The sequence below is a fragment of the Nuphar pumila genome, chromosome 11 (genome assembly GCF_984573655.1).
Source record: "Nuphar pumila chromosome 11, dmNupPumi1.hap1.1, whole genome shotgun sequence".
Lineage (NCBI taxonomy): Eukaryota > Viridiplantae > Streptophyta > Magnoliopsida > Nymphaeales > Nymphaeaceae > Nuphar > Nuphar pumila.
In genome coordinates this window covers 68,304,676-68,324,705 of record NC_143259.1, presented here as the reverse complement: position 1 = coordinate 68,324,705, position 20,030 = coordinate 68,304,676, and the positions used below count along the sequence as shown (strand labels likewise).

General features: G+C 36.4%; 1 protein-coding gene across 5 annotated transcripts in view; it reads left to right on the top strand.

Moving 5' to 3' along the window:
• The window catches only part of LOC149822417 (tRNA synthetase class I (I, L, M and V) family protein), a 124,645-nt gene that overhangs the window by 51,125 nt on the left and 53,490 nt on the right, over positions 1 to 20,030 (top strand). For 4 of the 5 annotated variants that reach the window (XM_089981460.1, XM_089981461.1, XM_089981458.1 and 1 more), the window contains exons 14-20: positions 5,117 to 5,276; positions 5,999 to 6,082; positions 6,241 to 6,453; positions 6,960 to 7,085; positions 8,302 to 8,439; positions 8,533 to 8,636; positions 8,738 to 8,801. In XM_089981460.1, coding sequence (XP_089837586.1) covers positions 5,117 to 5,276; positions 5,999 to 6,082; positions 6,241 to 6,453; positions 6,960 to 7,085; positions 8,302 to 8,439; positions 8,533 to 8,636; positions 8,738 to 8,801 — 889 coding nt within the window. The remainder of the gene's footprint in view (positions 1 to 5,116; positions 5,277 to 5,998; positions 6,083 to 6,240; positions 6,454 to 6,959; positions 7,086 to 8,301; positions 8,440 to 8,532; positions 8,637 to 8,737; positions 8,802 to 20,030) is intronic. The other variant, XM_089981462.1, reaches the window with a different exon arrangement.

The following is a 20,030-nucleotide window of genomic DNA, read 5'->3' as shown; positions in this document are numbered from 1 at the left end:
ATCGAGAAACGGCTAAACTATCAAAATGAAACATATTTTTGTTCTTTTTATTTTTCAAATGCAAAACATAAACTAACCTAGATGAATATGCAAATGCTATGATGATCTACTAAAATTCTATGCTATGCAATGCTTAATGCGATGCAAAATCTAAATCTATGGTGAAAAAGAGGGAGAAAGAAATGACTTGTCGCGGATCGCCTTCGATGGAGGGGTTGAGAAGAGAAGGTGGTTGTTCCAGCTGCACACATGCTGCCCCGACGAAGAGGAAGAAGTTGCCAATGACAAAATGGGTTCGAAGCAAGAAGAAAAAGAGGAAAAAGAAGGAGAAGAAGAGGAGAAAGGGTTGAGAAAGAAATCGACAAAAAAGAAAGAGAGAGCAAGGAAGAGAGAAGAGAGGGACAAGAAGGAAGGGGCGTGTTTTTCAAGCTGAAAAAATGTCCTTTCCTTCTCAATATAACTATTTATATTATAATATTAGGTTAAAACACCTTTTTCAAAACAAGTCCAAATAATTTCCAGTAATTTCTAAAAAGAGGTCTTTTGAAAAACATGTTTCATAAATCAAAACTTCCTAAACTAATTAAAACTTTTACTTAAACTTTTCTAAACTAATTAAAACACAAATTATAAATTTTTAAACTAAATAAAACACTGAAAAACGCAAGGCAAGCTTTGAAATACGTGATTTTCCTATAAATTCAATTTCAATGCGGTTTCTCAAAACTAACAATAAAAATGTGGTTTTAAAGCGATTTTTCATGGGATCAAGCATTAAATTATATGAATAAATAGCAAAATGTATGCATGATCACAAAGCCTTTTGTGCCAAGTGGCAACATCCTTAGTTTGAACATGATTGCAAAAAGACTTAGTTGGTAATGACAAAAAATCCATATAATATAGGTCTCCTTATCTATAGCCTTGCCCAATATGCTTTTTGGACCGGAGATATTGTACATAGTAATTTGAAGATGAAAAGAGACACTACAACCGAAATCAGGTATTTGAGAAACTGAAAAAAGATTTGAGTCAACTTTTGGAATAATTTTAATTTTTGAAACAATGAATTTTGTCATTGCTCAAAATTGTTTCAAGAGTTTGTATCCCTTTAATATCCAAGGATATACCATCGGCCGTAGAAACAAAAGATTTAAAAGAGTTAGTGCTTGGTTCAAATAAAAGAGATGCATTTGGTGTCATATAAAAATAAGTACCCGAGTCAAGAATCGAAGAAGACATATTGAGAGTTGATAAGATCGTAGTACCGAAAGTAGAAGATGTTGAGTTGTTTCTCATAAATTGTTGAAATGCTTCCATTAGTTGAGCAATGGAGTCCTTGTGTCTCCATCCCTTTTTTTTATCTTCATTTGAGTTGCTTGAGTTATCTCCAACGGAAGTCACTTTTCTCTTAAGCTTAGGACAATCGGGTCTAAGATGTTCCGATTCATTATAATGATGACACACGATTTTTCTTTCACCATCATTGTTGATATAGTTATTTTTTTAAAAAATAAGGAGGTTTATATGTCCTCTAACTATTGCCTGGTTTAGATACTGCATGCACTTCATCAATATCCTTTTTTAGAGCCAAGCGAATTTCTTCTTGGCATAGATCGGCAAGAATTTTGCTAAGAGGAGTTGAAGCCCTATGAAGTAGGGATACTCTTAGTTGTTCAAATTTGGGTTTAAGCACATGAATGAATTGGAAAAATCTTTTTCTCTCCATTTGCTCTTGCCTCATGGCAATCACCCTTCCTTCCCATTGAGGTTCAAGAAGAGTAAGTTCATCCCACGGAGGGGATAAAATACTATAATAATCTCTAATACTTATTTCTCCTTGCTTGGTTGCTCTCACTTTTTTTTACAAAAAAATGCTTAGCAAGGTATCTTTGATCATACATGCCTTTCATGAAGAATCATGCTTCATTTGCCTTCTTGAATTTGGTTGGATTAGCACAGATTTTGAGCTTTCACATTATTCATGAACCATGCTAATATTTTGACATGCTCACTTTTCTTCAACTTTGGATTGGTATTCTTCAATGGCTTTGGCCTTTTCATTCAAGGCTTTTTCTTTATTTCCTTTCTTCTGGGTGAGCTTTAATTGTGGTTCTGGAACGGTCCCATATACATATCCCCAAAGTTTCTTATCTTTGAGGTTGTTTTTCATAGCGGCCACAGAAGAAGTCCAAGAGTGTTCAAATACCTAGGGGCTCTTATACCATGTAATAAAATACAAGTGCCAAGAACAATGTCACAAAGTTACTACAATAAGGTACAAATACATAAGCAAGATATCTCTAATGGACTAAATACAATGTGCCCTATGTCACATAGGTGCGGATGAGGATATATATATATATATAAAGCGCTAGGCGGGGCCAGTCGGTGGACCTTCAAAAAGGCCTAGGCGGCCGACTAGGCGGGGCCTAGGCGAGCAAAAAAAATTAAGAACAAACAATGTAAAAAAAGATAAACTACACAATATTGAGATAAATGAAGCATGTATGAAGCATAACAATTAATATTAAAAGGTCAAAACATAAGAGTGAGTGACATTAAACATCTAACTAGAGTCGTGGCAAAAGTCTTAAAAGTAAGACATTAAGTGCATGATATTACAATTCATGTTTTTAAGGCAAAAGTGCTTAAACTAATCAGAATAAGAGGGATTGAAAATTCGTATGAAATCCTTCAATTCTTTGCTAAGTTCTTCATCTCGAACACAAAAACTTTGACTGATTGTTTCTTCTTGAGCACGGAAACTTTCGCCGATTGTCTTCATTGATTTACGTGGTGGTAGTGGTACTGGTACATCATTATCATCATCTTCAGAATCAGAGACTATATAGCTCGATGCATCATCTTGCTCTTCTGTGTCAGGGATTATATAGTTCGCTGCATCATCTTGCTCTTCAGTGTCAGGGACTATATAGTTTGGTGCATCATCATCTTGCTCTTCAGTGTCTGGGACAATCTCTAATGAAGGTGGATTTGGCTTTTCAGCTACAACCCTTGTCATTGTTAAATCTAATGACAAGGGTAACAAAAAAAATGTTCAATATATACACAAACAATCAAAACAAAATAGTTAATAGTCAGTGGCAAATTCACACATATAAACACATACACACAATTTACTATTCGAAAAAAGTTGTAACATTACATTCTCAGACTTGTAACATGTCAACAAAAAATATGCAAAAAGTATCATCACCATCAAAGACCAAAATCAACATTACAAAAAAACTTGTCATTAACTAGTGATTTCCCCCCTTCATTTATTTTTTTTTAAAACGAGGCTGGACTTTTTTTTTTCAAAAAAGAGGCTGACCTGCTTTTTTTATCTTAAAAACTTCATAACCGACTAGGCGGGATGCGCCTAGGCACCCACCTAGTCGGACCTAGGCGCCTAGGCGAGCCACCTAGGCGGTCCCGACTAGGTAGCTCGCCTAGTCGAGCTGGGCGGTGCCCAGTGCCTAGGCGCACCTTTGACAACATATATATATATATATATAATTTTTAACAGTTTTAAGTTAATACTACGGGTATGTGTGTGCATTTATGTATATATATATAATATAGATAAAAATGAACATGATTAGGGTTAACTAAATTTACTTTTCGATAGAAAATGACCTCAGTGTGGTGGACTTCACCTAACACAAGGGAAGTTGTGTCCAAGTGTCGCACCCGCCTAGGTTCATGTGCGGGTGCGGTGCCCTGTTAGAAGAGTCCGTGTGACATAGAATGTGCCACAAAGGGCAAACACCAGACATACACAAAGTGAGAAGAGAGAGATAAAATATAAGAAATAATGTAATAAGAAATGCTTGAAAAAACATTAAGATTGAAGGGGGTATTCACCCCTATTTATACAACACATGGGACCAAGGGGAGACCATTGGGGAGGGTCCCAACGACTTTAATGGAATGCCAATTTTGCCCTTGGTCAAATAATAAAAAGAAAAAGAATAAAATAAAAAAATAAAGAAACCCAAAAATGTCCCTAGTGGACATGTCTATTTACTTATGATCAAAAACTAAATTGCCCCTAGTGGGAATTACAAAAGACATTTATAATATATATATACATAATATATATGTGTAAACACATATATTTTAACAGATATCACTGTTATATTTATACAAATGGGATCTCTTTCTCGGTGGAATCAAGATATTCCCCAGAAGACTCCTGCTATAACAGAAACTTGCTTATTGCTGACTAGTCCTCTATGATGTTTTTTCTTTTTTTTATGCCTGAGATGCATAGCAGTTCAAATGTTGCCAATTTCTTCTGTCATTTCTTGATAATGCTGTTGCAGGTTGAAGTATGATTTCCAGCTTTAGTTACAAAACATGTATCTATAAATCTTACTGTAGTGGATCTTTTCTGGATTTGTCTCTTTGAAATGTTCTCATGGTTATCGAGTGTAACTGTTTGTTATTGTCTTCTTGGCTTTGCACATGTATACTACCATAGGCTTGTCCCACCATAGTACTAGGTTTGACATTTTATTTTGGTTTATGATTCACGACCTACATGGAAGAATGGTGCATCTATAGTTTAGGCTTTCTGATGTGTCCTACTGCAGTTTCTGGGCAATTTGTGAAATCTGGCGGATAGGTTCTTAACCATCAAGTCAATTGTTTTTTGCTACACGATCTCCCTTCTTTATGCATCTGGATTTGTGCGTGTCCTATCCTTATAAGATGAACCTTACAATCATGCAACTGAACATAGGGACTTAGATCTGTATTTTGGGTTATCACATCATGCCTAATCGTCAGTCTTCAGCGAAGTTCTTGATATCTAGTAGGAAGAAAAGATCCATGGATCAGAGGTGGGGATATATTTGACTTGAATCCTCATAAATAATATATTAAAGTTTAGATCCTTGTTGCATTATAAGTCAGGACTTGAATAGCATGGGTTTCCTCGAGAACATTTTAGCAATATGCACTGTTAATCTTACCATTGAGAATATTTCTCAACATTCATTTGTGTATTGATTGGATGAAATTGATTGCATGATTGAGATTTTTGCATATTCTAATTAAGAACGGCTTCCTAAAACATGTTATACTTTCACCACTTATGGTCCTACAGGTTTTATACCCTCATGGTGCTGTCAACTGCGTTATTTGGCAAGCCAGCTTTCAGAAATCTTATCTGCAATGGTCTTGTTCTAGCTGAGGATGGAAAAAAGATGAGCAAGAGATTGAAGAACTATCCTTCACCAATGGAAGTCATCAGTGATTATGGAGCTGTCAGTATTCACAAAAACCACTTCTTGGCCTTTATTAAGATTGTTGATGTCATGCATTCAGTGGTTTGCTTGAATTTCAACTGAGGTCCTGTTTTTGACATTTGTAAGCTGTGTTTAAAACTCTCCAAGTCAACCTGATGGCTCAGTCAACTTGGCCTAGATCAACCTTTTAGGGTTAACCCAGTGAAGGACCCAAAATCTCACAAGATGACCATCTTGGTCGACTTGGCCTAGATCCGCCTTTTGCCGGGTTAACCCAGTGAAGGATCAAAATCTCATGAGACTTGGCGAAGACATACACGTATTTGATATGCACACCCAGTATATAATTTATATACTTATCTGTATATTGTGTTGATGTTTGTTACAATTGTTTGTGTTAGAATTATTTTTAGTAGTAGAGGTGTAGACTGTAGTTTGTTTTTGCCAGAGAAGGCCATTTTGGTCGTTCTCTCCTTCAGTATTGTAATGATTTTCAAATGAACAGGTAGTAATTGAAGAATAGGTAGGATGGCATGTTCTAAATATACAATTTCAAAGCTTTTGTTTGGACTGAACTGGGACTTTCTGTTGCTGTTAATCCTATATTCTTGTTGTGCTTCAGGTGTTGTTCTTTTGTTATGTTGATGATGCAGTTTTGGTGCCATCTTTGTAACAGTGAGAACATATTTAAGGTTGTTTTATAGTTCCTTATTTGTGCTATATTCATTTGCCTTTTACAGGATGCCTTGAGATTGTACCTCATCAATTCCCCAGTTGTGCGTGCAGAGCCTTTACGTTTCAAGAAAGCTGGAGTTTACAGTGTTGTGAGCATCTCTTTCATCTTAACATCTGCTATAGTTCTCTGGATGCACATTTTCTAAACTGCAGCTGATATAGTTGGCAATTTGATTGCCTATATAATTATGCATTGTTATGCATAATTATTTATTTTCCTTCATTTATTTTTCTTAATTTCGTCCAGGTGAAAGATGTCTTCCTCCCATGGTATAATGCTTACAGGTTCCTTGTTCAAAATGCGAAGAGGCTTGAGGTTGAGGGTCTTGTGCCATTTGAACCTATTGACCATACTACTCTCCAGATGTCGTCAAATGTTCTTGATCAGTGGATCAACTCTGCTACAGAAAGTCTTGTTCAGTTTGTTCGTCAAGAGATGGATGGTTATCGTCTATACACAGTTGGGTGTTTATGGTTATACTGATGTTATCGTCTATCAAATGTGCTATTATCTTTAAGTTTTCATCAATTGCACTACTGAACCAACTGCTATTGTAGTACACTCCTGATTTACATAGATCTCATTTGCAAAAGAAAAGTCTAACCTTTGGATAATGTAGGACAAGTTCTATTTACTATTTTTCATGTGCTCAAGTTGACTATGTATCTGATGTTACGTTTTTGGGTTGTTTCCTAAACAATGCTTATGCTCGTGAATCATAAGCTGTTGATTTTTTACTATATTGATGGCTGAGTTTTAGTGCACTTTGGTAATGATTATTTCTTCTAACATAGTAAATAAATTATTGTAAACCCATAAGGTTAGATCTAACCCTCGGTTGCTAGATCCAAGGAAGCTAGAGTGTAGCAACATATTCTATCCTGGTTTAGAGCCATAATAGATTTTCTTCATCTTTTTTATCATCAAAATGTGGCTTGCCAAAGTTTTCTCATTCTCATGTGCAGGTAGTCCCATACCTTTTGAAATTCATTGACAACTTGACAAATATATATGTGCGTTTCAACCGCAAGAGACTAAAAGGCCGCACAGGTGAAAGAGATTGTATAGTAGCACTCTCTACTCTATACCATGTAAGTGCTCCATCCTTTTTGTAAATAACCTGGGTTTAGGCCATGATGGTTGTTTCCCTTTCTATGTTATGTCTTTGATCCTGATAAATCTTGAATTCATTTGTCCTATCTGCATTTTAGCGTATCCAAATTGTATATTCCCTCATAGTTTCTGTGTATACAATATTTAGAAAATTTTGAATCTTACTTGACCACAAAAAATGGATGGAAACATTTAACTAAATTGTTTTTGTTACTGAACTGGAGATTGACCATCACTTTTTCAATTACTGAAGACTTCTCTGCTTATCATTATCAACTTTCACACGCTTGAAACCACCCCACTCCCTTCTCCCCTAAAAACAAAAGGAAAAAAGGTTGTTCAATATCATGCTCAGTTTTACCTAATAATTAGAGAAACCAAACCCTGACATGGATAAGTAGGAGATTTTTTTAACAGTTTTTTCTATGAGATAAGGTATTTGTGTCTAATGGACCTCTACAAAATATCAATTTCAAAACTTCTTGTTAAATCATTATTTCTAAGGAATGCTAGTCTTTTATTCTTTCTTCATTATTTAATTGGTTCTGGTCTTCCTCAGTTTCCCCTCCCCAGTTCTTCCCATTTACGTCTAGTATTATATTGAGTTGTCAGGCTCAAGGTTGTTAAATGTGATGAGGCGAAGCGAGGCATTGAGCCTGCGCTTCGCCTCTGAGGCGTACGCCTCTCACAACTGGTATGAAAGTGAAGTGGTGGGAGGGGAGGCAGTAAGAGAAGGACCACGTGTCCAGCTGGTACGGAAGCGAGGGATATGCCGCTCGTCCGGTGGTCGGAGAAGACTGAGCAGCAGCTGCAGCACAGCAACTCCGGTGGTCGGTGGTCACAACTGGTCGGAGGTTGATGAGGGGTGCATCACAGCAACGCCTCAGTACCTTGAGCGTGCGCCTCGCCTCTGAGGCGTACGCTTCAGGTACTGAGGCGTACGCCTCTCACAACACTGGTCAGGCTTCTCTTGCCCTTGTGAACTCATGCTGAGCATGCCAAACATGGCATATCTAATCTTGGTGCTTGTATTCGTATCTATTCAGCATAGCATTACATGGAAAATCTGTTTTTAGGACCAAAGATAGGCAGACATTTCATGCAGTTGTGATGATCATGTATTTCTTTCTTTGTCAGTACTTGTTTTTTGTGGTCAAGCTTCTGCTGTTACATTGATTCAGTGGTCACCTTTAGGTTCTTCTAACTACATGCAAGGCAATGGCTCCGTTCACTCCCTTTTTCACTGAAGTTTTGTACCAAAATCTGCGAAAAGTTTCTAATGGATCAGAAGAGAGCATTCACTACTGCAGTTTTCCAAGTACTAGAGGAAAGGTACTTTTTTCCTGTAGGTTACAGTTGTCATATTGAGTGTAACTTTGAATTATTTGTCACATTGTATTGAGTTTTGCTGTTAGTGCATTCTAGAGGTTGGAACGTATGGAAGAAAGTGTCACTAGAATGATGACTGTTATTGATCTTGCCCGTAATATACGTGAACACCATAACAAGCCATTAAAAACCCCTCTCAAGTAAGATGAGTCTTTTTAGTTATTGCTTGGATTATCCTTCATTATAGACATCATATTAAGGAAATCTTTTTTCCTTTTTGTTTTTGTTCATATGTTTGTAGGGAGATGGTAGTGGTTCATCCTGATCTCTGTTTTCTTGAAGACATCGCTGGAAAGCTACGAGAGGTTTAATAGTAACTTAAAGAACTCTTGTGATGTAACTGGTGTGCTTGCTATTAAGTTTTCAATACTTTAATGGTATGGGATATCAGCTGGTGATAGTATAACTTGAGTGCATTTCCCGTTGTTGGATATTTGAAATTCTATTTAGTTCCTAAAATACATGCATATTAGAAAGGAAAGGAAATAAACCCTTTTCTTCATGATAAGATAAACAAAAGTTTATAACAAAACTACAAAACATGCAATAAATACATGGTCAAAGTATATATGTGATTTGTGACAAATAAAAAAGAAAAACAGGGCCATTTAGTAACCTTGTGGCTTGTGGGAATCATGTCTATGCTCATGTGTGTTTTAGGTACTCCCTTTATAAAATGATCATTCTAGGCGTCTTTGTGGTGGTTATGCTTTGTTTTTGGCTACTAGAAATCAAATGCATGGAAATGTTCTAGATTAAAGATCAATCAAGTCAAGTGACTTGGGTCCGAGCATGTTCTTACATGTGATGAGTGCAACAAGAACCTCTGATGTCAAAGTGTAGTCATACCATTCTTAGAAGATGGTTCAAATCCATTGTAAAAAAAAATCTATACTAAACGTCAGTCAAGCTTTTGGGATGTTGCTTCTAGCAAGTTCTTGAACCATTTCTGCAATGAAAATCTCTCCCTCTTTATATATATATATATCTATATCTATATATATCCACCAAACATAAAATTGGGTTGAGCTTATAGTTTCCCTTTATCAAAATTTTTTAATTCTAGCACTCAACCAATAAATGAATCACCGAATGTCCACATCTTTTAGTAACACTACCAATTCTTGCCTCCAACAAGATTTAAAGTTACCATGATGATTCTATATATTGATTTGTCACCTTAATGTAATTAAGTAAGTTTTGAGGGATCAATTGTAGGTGCTTTAAGAACATATGGTATCTTTTGATGGGCTTTCTTTTCTTACGTTTACTAAAGTATCTCTCGTGGTGGCAATTAATGTAAGGGTTTAACATTGTGTTGCAAAGTTTACAAGGGAAAAAATAATTTGCTAAAATAATAATTGTGACGCATTATCCATGATGTGTCCATGGCAATCTAGAAGTCAACCTTCTATAGTAGCACGCTTTCAACCCGTCTCACTATCCTCGTGATGGCTAACATCTACATGCTTGAACTGTACTTACCTTAATGTTGCTATCGTCGATGTAGTGGTAAGCAACAATGTTGGTGGCATAGTAGGTGATGCAGGAGAACACTGTTTTTTTCACATGGCTTGCCTTGAACCCACCAGACAATATTGAAAGCTTTGTCTTAAATTAAAAAAAAAACCTTGATCAACACAAAAAAGGAAATGAGCAGAGTAACTCAATGGAACTCTGAATTCATTGATTGAATGCTGATTGTCATAGCAAGCCACACTCTTATTTATGGACTAAAAGTCCCAACTTGATAAAGAAAGCTTATTCTGATCTTTAGCTAGTTTTAAAGATTCTAGAGACTTAAAAAATTCTGCTTATCTTTATATTTATCTACTTCTAGAAACCCTAGAGACTTCTAAGTTCTAACTTTCCTTGATGGAATGAAACTCCTTGATTTTGACTTTGACCCACATTTACTTTTATCTTCTCTTTAAAATTTTTTTGCGCCAAGTGTTATAAATCAGCTAGGCATTACGAAAAATGAGGAGTCTGGTTCTTCTGGGGGTTTCTTTTTTGATGGGTTAGTGAATCCACTAAGATAGTTGAGGAGCTGACCAAAAAGGTTAGGAGAGACTAGATTTAATGAAAATAGTACATAAAGTAATCCCACCCTAGTCATTCTCTTAGGAAGAAAGTAGCTGCTAGAAGGAATACCAGAAATGTTTGGTGCTAGTCTATGAATGAGTACATGTCAAAGGTGGTTGTCATCTTATGCTCTTCTTCATGGTGGATAGCAATTCAAGATCTCCATACCTTGTTCTCTTCCCTGTAACCTAAACTACAATGAATAATGCAACCTTCTCACTCGATGGAATGATTTTCTTCCCAAGAGATTGTAGCTTCTTATGAAATCAGATCTAACTTTGGTTTTTTATTGGATTGCATTCTTGAAGTACTTTTTGCTTTGTCCTTCCTAGCAGTAAGTGTATTATACCATTCTTCATTAGGGGTTAGGTCCCGTGGATCAAGCTTTTGGCACTTTTTAGAGTGGTTGCATATCCAATGCAATAGAGCCAAACCATAGAATAGTTGCCATCTAAAAGAAAAGTAGATAGTAGGAAAATTTGCTGCATCCTTCTATTTTATAATCCTCCTAGAAGACATAGCATTTCATTTGAATACATCCTATCTTTTGGCCATCGGTGACGTCAGAGATCCAATGGGAATAACTTGATACCACTATAATATTGTGGTATAGAACCACTATATATTCGCCATATGTGTGTGTGTGTGGGGGGGGGGCTAGAATTCATAAGCAAGCTGTATCAACTCAATCTAACCACATACATATGTTTAGCATGGATTGTTTGCTAAGGGTGATCTTGCATTTATGATGTAAAAACATGAACTTTTGAGTTATAAAATTTTGGCACATTGTGGATCGTTGACTTTTGAACCGCTTTAAAAATCTAATTATGTGTCATAATCATAAGGTTCAAAACAAGTTTCATGTTAAACAAACCATGTAGATCACATCTGTAACATTTGATCTAGAAAAATTGTATCAACTCAATCACGAACAAGTTGTATCAACTCAATCTAACCACAGAGATGTGTTTAGCATGGATTGTTTGCTAAGAGTCAAGCATTGGATCTTGCATTTTTTATGAAAAAACATGAACTTTTGAGTTATGAAATTTTGGCATATTGTGGACCGTTGATTTTTGAACCCCTTTAAAAACCTAATTATGTGTCATAATCACACGGTTCAAAACAAGTTTCTTGTTAAACAAACCATGTAGATCACATCTGTAATATTTGATCTAGAAAAATTCAAATTTTTTGAAGAAAAAAGTAATTTCTACTTTTTAGTTTCTTACCTTCGTTAGTAGCCAATATTTTCCCTATATATAAGGGAAAGTATTTGGTACCTTGTGGTTAAGGAACCCCCTAGCTGAAACTCATGGTGGAAAGTTGTGTTGACCAAATCTAACATCATGGATGTGGTCAATATGGTCAAAATAGTAAGAATTGTTTCTTGGATCATATTTTTTCAACGTAAAAATAAGATTTTATGAGGGTTTAAAGATTGGTACATTGTAGGTCGTTAACTTTTCAATCCTTACAAAATCTTACTTACAATGTTGTGAAAAACGTTGAGGCGAAGCGAGGCGCTCCACCAAAAACTGAGGCGAGGCGTAAGCCTTGAGGCTTAAAGCTTAAGCCTCAAATTTTTTTAAAAAAACTTAAAAAAACTATAAAAAAACTATAAAAAAGATCTAAAATTACAAATAAAAAAAATGCTTCTTCTTCTTCTTCCTCTTCCTCTTCGTCTTATTCTTCTCCTTCTTATTATTATTAGTGTTGTGAAAAGCGTTGAGGCCTAGCGAGGCGCTCCACCAAAAACGAGGCAAGGCGTAAGCCTCGAGGCGTAAAGCGTAAGCTTCAAATTTTTTTTTTAAACTTTAAAAAATTATGAAAAATATCTAAAAATACAAATAAATAAAGAAATGCTTTATTGATGAAATAACAACCAATAAGAAATAGAAAATTTCAAATAAGTACTAAAAAATATGAGATTAACATAGAAAAGTAACTAAAAACTGATTATATAATTGGAAAATATATGAGATTAACCAAAAATAGTTAAAATATACTAAGAAACTTATTACATAACTGAAATAACTGGAAAATATATGAGATTAACCTACAAAAGTTAAAATATATGAGATTATTCTAAAAAATATGAGATTAACATATAAAAGTAACTAAAAAATGATTACACAACTGGAAAATATATGAGATTAACCAATAAAAGACAAAATATACTAAGAAACCGTTTACATAACTGGAAAATATATGAGATTAACCAATAAAAGAAAAAATATACTAAGAAACCGTTTACATAACTGGAAAATATATGAGATTAACCAACAAAAGTTAAAATATATGAGATTATTCTAAAAAATTTGAGATTAACATATAAAAGTAACTAAAAAACTGATTACATAACTGGAAAATATATGAGATTAACCAACGAAAGTTCAAATATATGAGATTAACCTACAAAAGTTCAAAAATTTGAGATTAAAATATACTAAGAAACTGATTACATAACTGAAATAACTGGAAAATATATGAGATTAACCTACAAAAGTTCAAATATATGAGATTATTCTAAAAAATATGAGATTAACATATAAAAGTAACTAAAAAGTGATTACATAATTGGAAAATATATGAGATTAACCAACAAAAGTTAAAATATACTAAGAAACTGTTAGTTTTGGATCATGGATCCGACCCGCACCACATTCCAAGAATCCATCTTGGGATGCGTGGGCGGTGGCATGTTTGTAATTTGTTTTTACTTCTTGTGTAAATGTCATACTATGTACAACACTTATAAATATTAGGTAGAAGAGGGACAACCCTATTGCCGTCGACCCCTCTCTTCTCTCTCTTCTCTCTTTATCTCATCTCTAACCCTTGCAGGTGGATATTTTTGACATGGTATCAGAGCACAAGCGCGGAAATCGATCATCTAGAAGGCCTCTAAAGATCAACACGTGCTGCTAAATAACGTGGGTTTATTTTTGTCCCTTCTTCCTTAATCAGCATTGCTCCTTTTCCTTTTTTTTTTCTTGATCCTCTTTCACGCCTCTTTCACGTCATTCCAGTTTTTTTTTTGTTTCTTCTCATTCTCGATATTTCTGGTACGCACGTCTTAACATCCTGTTTCAGTCTGCCGTGTTTTTTGTTTTCTCCCCAAAATATTTCTGATTCTTTCCCTTTTTCTGGTTCGCACGTTACTATTCTCTGTGTAACGTGTGTGCTGATATCTTTTTCAGCACACAGCAGCATCGCTGCTTTCTTTTCTCTGTGTAAGAGTGTGCTGATATCATTTTCAGCACACAACAGCATTGCTGCTTCCTTTTCTCTGCGTAACGTGTGTGCTGATATCATTTTCAGCACACAGCAGCATTGCTGCTTCCTTTTTTCTGCGTGCAACGTGTGTGCTGGTATCATTTTCAGCACACAGCAGCATTGCTGCTTTCCTCTTTTTCTAAATAACGTGTGTGCTGATATTATTTTCAGCACATAGCTTTGTTGTCTCCTCTTCAAATAGACTGTTAGAACAGTTTTGGCTTCTTATTCTTCATATAATCCATGGATTCCAAGTTGAACCCTAGTTTTCTTACTCACCTCATGACCCACAAGTTATCTCATGATAACTACTTACTTTGGAAACGTCAGATTGTGCCTTTTATTCGCAATCATGGTCTTTATGGTCATCTAGATGGGCGATCACCCGCCCCACCCACACATATCATGCAAGAAATAACAGGTGAAGATGGGAAGGTGAGTAAACTTCGAACCACCAATCCTGCTTATGACATATGGGTACAACGAGATCAGACATTAGTTGCTTACATAACTTCCACACTTTCTGATCGTGTTTTACAAACCATTTCTGATGATCAATCTGCTGCCGAGTTGTGGAATGGACTAGCTTATTCTTTTTCTCAGGTCTCTGAATCTCGGGCATTGCAACTCAAGTGGCAATTCCAATCCATGCGAAAAGGAAACAAATCTATTACAGAGTTCATGGGGGATGTCAGGGTTACTACAGATCAGTTAGCTGCCATTGGAAGTCCTGTATCAGATAACGACATGGTACAACAGGTATTAGGTAGCCTTGGACCTGAATATCACATGTTTTGTACATCACTCCAGGTTGTTTCAGTTCTTCCATGTTTTGATGATCTTCAATCTAAGCTTTTGCAATATGAGGTCAGTTTAAATCAGGAACACGCGTCAGATGATACTCATCCTGTGATGATGGCACATACACCTATTCAAACAGGAGCCTTATTTACTCCTCCTCGTGCAAATGGAACAACTACAAACAAAGGAGGATTACTAACTACACCAGCTGGAGGAGGTTTTGGCTCAGGCAGTGTACCACGAGGGGGACATGTTCCTACTTGTTTTCTATGCAACAAGCGGGGACATGTTAAAGCAAATTGTTGGTACAATCCTCAGAACCGGAACAAAACAGGGAGGCAAGGGAGAGGGCAACTCAGACGTTTTCACGCACTCCTCAGGGACAGGTTCTTCCACAGGACATACAAAATATCCTTATGACTACTTTCAATCAGATGAACTTGCGTCAAAATGATGATGGTATATGGTATATTGATTCAGGGGCAGCAACACATGTTACTTCTGATGCAGGTAAATTTTCTCACTTGACTCCTTACACTGGAAATGGCACTATAGTCATAGGAGATGGATCTCACCACCCCATCTCTCACACTGGAAATGTCTCCCTTTCTTTGCCTGAATCTCAATTACCCTTGTCAAATGTCTTACTCACACCTGCTATTCAAAAGAATATTCTATCTGTGTCTAAATTAGTTGATGAAACAAATTCTTTCGTTGAATTTACTCCTTCTGTTTATCTCAAGGATCTTCACACCAAGAAGACGCTCGCTAAAGGTGAACGGCGCGGGAACATGTACGTCTTTGAAGAATCTCATGTGCCTTTGAAGACGTCGTCTTCCGTAGTCGTGGCTTCTTCAGCTCCTTCCTTTCCAACATTTTTGAGTCGATCCACAGATCATAGTTTTTCATCTAGAGTCTTGAAACTTAATAAGCCAAACTTATGGCATCTTCGTTTGGGTCATTGTAGTCAAGTTTTTCTTGACAAGTTGTCTGCTAAAGGTCTAATACCCGCAGTCAGTTTAGAGTCAAAATGTCCAAGTTGTCATTTATGCAAAAGTCATGTACTTCCTTTTCATAGTATCAATAAAAGAGCAACAAAGCCTTTTGAGATTATATGCTCAGATGTTTGGAGTCCTGCGCCCACTGCCTCTCTTTCTGGATCTCGATACTATGTACTCTTTCTTGATTCTTACACTCGTTTTAGTTGGATTTACTTCATGAAAAACAAACATGAAGTTTTCAAGTTGTTCAAACAGTTTCATGCACTAGTCCAAAACCAATTCAATACCAATGTTGTATATTTCCAGTGTGATGGGGGGAGAATACATACCCCATGATTTTAGTGAATATTTGAAGGAGCATGGCATTACACGTAACATTTCTTGCCTTCACACCCCTCAACAAAATGGAGTAGCTGAGAGAAAACACATGCATATTGTTGAGACAGCCTTGAGCATGATGCACATTGTGGGTATTCCCTTCTCTCTTTGGACCGAGGCCTTCCATACAGTTGTTTATGTTATCAACATGTTGCCCATGACCATCCTTGAAGATAATTCTCCATATTTTGTTCTTTACAATTGTCATCCATCATATGAAGAACTACATTCTTTTGGTTGTGTATGTTATGTTCACATTGATTATTCATTGAGAAATAATTTTCAAGACAGAGTTGTACAGTGTAAGTTTCTTGGGTATGCAGATGACTATAAGGGATACAGGTGTTATGATCCTCATACAGGCAAAATTCGGGTATCTCGAAATATTGTTTTTGATGATGAAAATTTTGACACTCTGGGTTCGTCTTCCACAAATATACATGACAGTTATGATCCTTGGCTCAGGGAGTCACTTTTATACGACTCGTTGCCTTATTAGGATTCATCTTTATTGGCAGACAATGAACCCTATACTTTCGATGTGGAACCGCATATGGAAGACATTCCTCCTACAACAACATCCTCACGTTTTTCTGGTCTTGTTTATTCTCGCAGAGCTCGTCCAGTCAATGACGAGACTCCTCTACGACGTTTCACTCGGATTAGACTTCCTATAGATCGCTGGGTAAGTTATAACAATTTCTCTTTGGATTTTCAAAGATCTCTAACCAGAGTGTCCAAAGAAACAGAACCTTCTTCCTTTCATGATGTTGTACATTCCCGTGCCTGGGTAGAGGCGATGAATGAGGAAATGGAAGCATTGCATGAATGCAATACATGGGAAATTGTACCAAGGCCAGATAACAAGAATGTTGTAGGGTCCAAATGGGTGTACAAGATCAAGCACAAACCGGATGGCAGTGTTGAGCGCTATAAAGCTCGTCTGGTCGCACGAGGCTTCACACAGCAGTATGGGCAGGACTACGCTAAAACGTTCAACCCAGTAGTAAAATTGGGCACCGTCAGGATTATCATTGCATTGGCATTACAACATGGATGGTCACTCAGTCAACTTGATGTTAAAAATGCCTTTTTGTGTGGTGAACTAAAGGAAGAAGTTTACATGGAGCAGCCACCTGGTTATAGTATGCATGATTCATCCAATTGGGTATGTAAACTTCGACGCTCTCTTTATGGCTTGAAACAAGCTTCTCGATCTTGGTTTGAGAGTTTTTCCACGGAGATCCAACATCATGGGTTCACTAAAAGTGTTCTAGATCATTCATTGTTTATATTCAAAAGTGATTCAGCTATTGTTTGGGTGCTTATATATTTTGATGACATCATTATTACCGGGAGTGATGAGGTTCACATATCTTGGGTTAAGTCTATGCTGATGGCTAAATTCAAGATGAAAGACTTGGGTCCCTTTCGATATTTTTTGGGTGTGGAAGTTGATAGTCGACATGAGACTATTACATTGAGCCAACATAAGTACACCATTGATATTTTACTTGCTACGGGGATGGAGAATTGTAAACCAATTAGCACACCTTGCCTTCTAAATCATAAGCTAAGTGCTAAAGAAGGCACTACTTATCATGATCCTACTTTGTATCGTCGAGTTGTAGGGATGTTACAATACTTAACATTCACTAGGCCTGACATAACATACTCTATCAATCAGGCTTCACAGTTTATGCATGCTCCTACAGATGTACATATGGAAGGAGTAAAAAGGATCCTTCGGTATTTAAAGGGTACGATTGGAGATGGCTTGATGTACACCAAGGACACAACTTATATGTCAGGGCATCGACTATTCACCTACACAGACGCGGACTTGGCGGGTGATCCTGATGAGCGAAGATCAGTTTCGAGGTATTGCATTCTTATCGGCAATAATATTGTAACATGGAGTAGCAAGAAGCAAAAGGCAGTGGCACGATCTAGTACTGAAGCAGAATATCGTGCAATGGCAGCAGGAACAACCGATGTTACATGGGTGAGACATCTACTGCAAGAATTACAAGAACCAATCTTGTCCTCTATGCTTCTTTGCGATAATCAGAGTGCTATTAATATTGCCTTTAATCCATTCTTCATTGTCGCACGAAGCATATCGAGATCGATCAGATATGCAAGTTGCTGACATCTTTACCAAGGGATTATCCATTCATCAGTTTTGGGCACTCAAAGGCAAGTTGAGCATGATCAAAGACCATACTCAACTTGAGGGAGGCTGTTAGTTTTGGATCATTGATCCGACCCGCACCACATTCCAAGGATCCATCTTGGGATGCGTGGGCGGTGGCGTGTTTGTAATTTGTTTTTACTTCTTGTGTAAATGTCATACTATGTACAACACTTATAAATATTAAGTAGAAGAGGGAAAACCCTATTGCCGCCGACCCCTCTCTTCTCTCTTTATCTCATCTCTAACCCTTGCAGGTGGATATTTCTAACAGACACTGATGACATAACTGAGATAACTGAAAAATATATGAGATTAACCTACAAAAGTTAAAATATATGACATTATTCTAAAAATATGAGATTAACATGTAAAAGTAACTAAAAAACTGATTACATAACTGGAAAATATATGAGATTAACCAACAAAAGTTAAAATATATTAAGAAACTAATTACATGACTAAAATAACTGAAAAATATACGAGATTAACCAACAAAAGTTAAAATATAGTAATATACTAAAAAACTGATTACATAACTGAAATAACTCGAAAATATATGAGATTAACCTACAAAAATCTTTTTGATTACTTCTCAGAAGTCTTGTTGTAAAAAATTTTGTTTTTGCGCCTTGAGGCACAGAGGGCTGCGTCTCAAGGCAAGGCACGTTTTTTATAACACTGATTGCGATATTATCACAATATTTATAGTGATCAGTGTTATAAAAAATGCACCTTGAGGCGCAAAAGGCACAACCCTCTGTTTCTCAAGGCGCAAAAAAAATGATCCACGTGATGAGATTTTCGATAGTCAAATTTGCTCAAAAATTATGGGTCAATACAATAATCAAATCCACAAATGGGCTAAGACAATGCATAAAAAAAAATATATTGCACCTAAAATGTTTGAGACAAGCCTGATACAAGAAGGGAAGTAATCCCCTTTATATAGACGAGGTGCAAGGGGAGCATCCCAACGGCTCTTAGGGCTAATGACCTAAATGCCCCTGAAATAAAAGGATAGAAAAAATGTAAAAAGGCTAAAGTGCCCCTAATGGGCACAACCTATCAGATAAAAGTGAAATAACAAAAACACCCCTAATGGGTATTACCTATTACAACAATATAAAATATATACATACATATTATATAGGTATATATAGTTATGTATATACACCTATATATACAACTTTAACACTCCCCCCTCAAACTTACGGTGTGATCACTCAACGTTTGTCAAGTAAGAAATGAAATGGGGAGAATGGAGCACTTTCGTGAAGAAATTGACCATTTGAAATTCTGATGTTAGAGTGAGTCTTCTTTAGATATTCTTTATGTACATTGTGGCAATCCATCTCGATATGTTTGGTTCTTTCCTCAAATGTGTGATTGCCGGATATGTAGATGGTGCTTTTATTGTCCCAACATAACTTTGAGGGTGATTGCATATACACTCTTATGTCTTTCAACAATCTTCTTAGCCACACGATTTCAGATGTCGTGGTAGTCATGGCACGATAGTCAACTTTTGTTGATGATAAAGACACTTTCTACTACTATTTACATTTTTAGGATACCATCAAATCACCTATGAACACAAAAAAATGGTAATTCAACGTCTATCATTGGAATCTCCTTCCTAGTCAGAATCAGTAACAACAACAACAACAACTACGCCTTCATCCCAAAACAATTGGGTCGACGATATGAACCAAAAAAGAAAATCATTCTGGGTCTTCCAGATGAATCCTTCTCCTCCAATCATTTCTATCCAATGCCATGTCCTCGGTGAG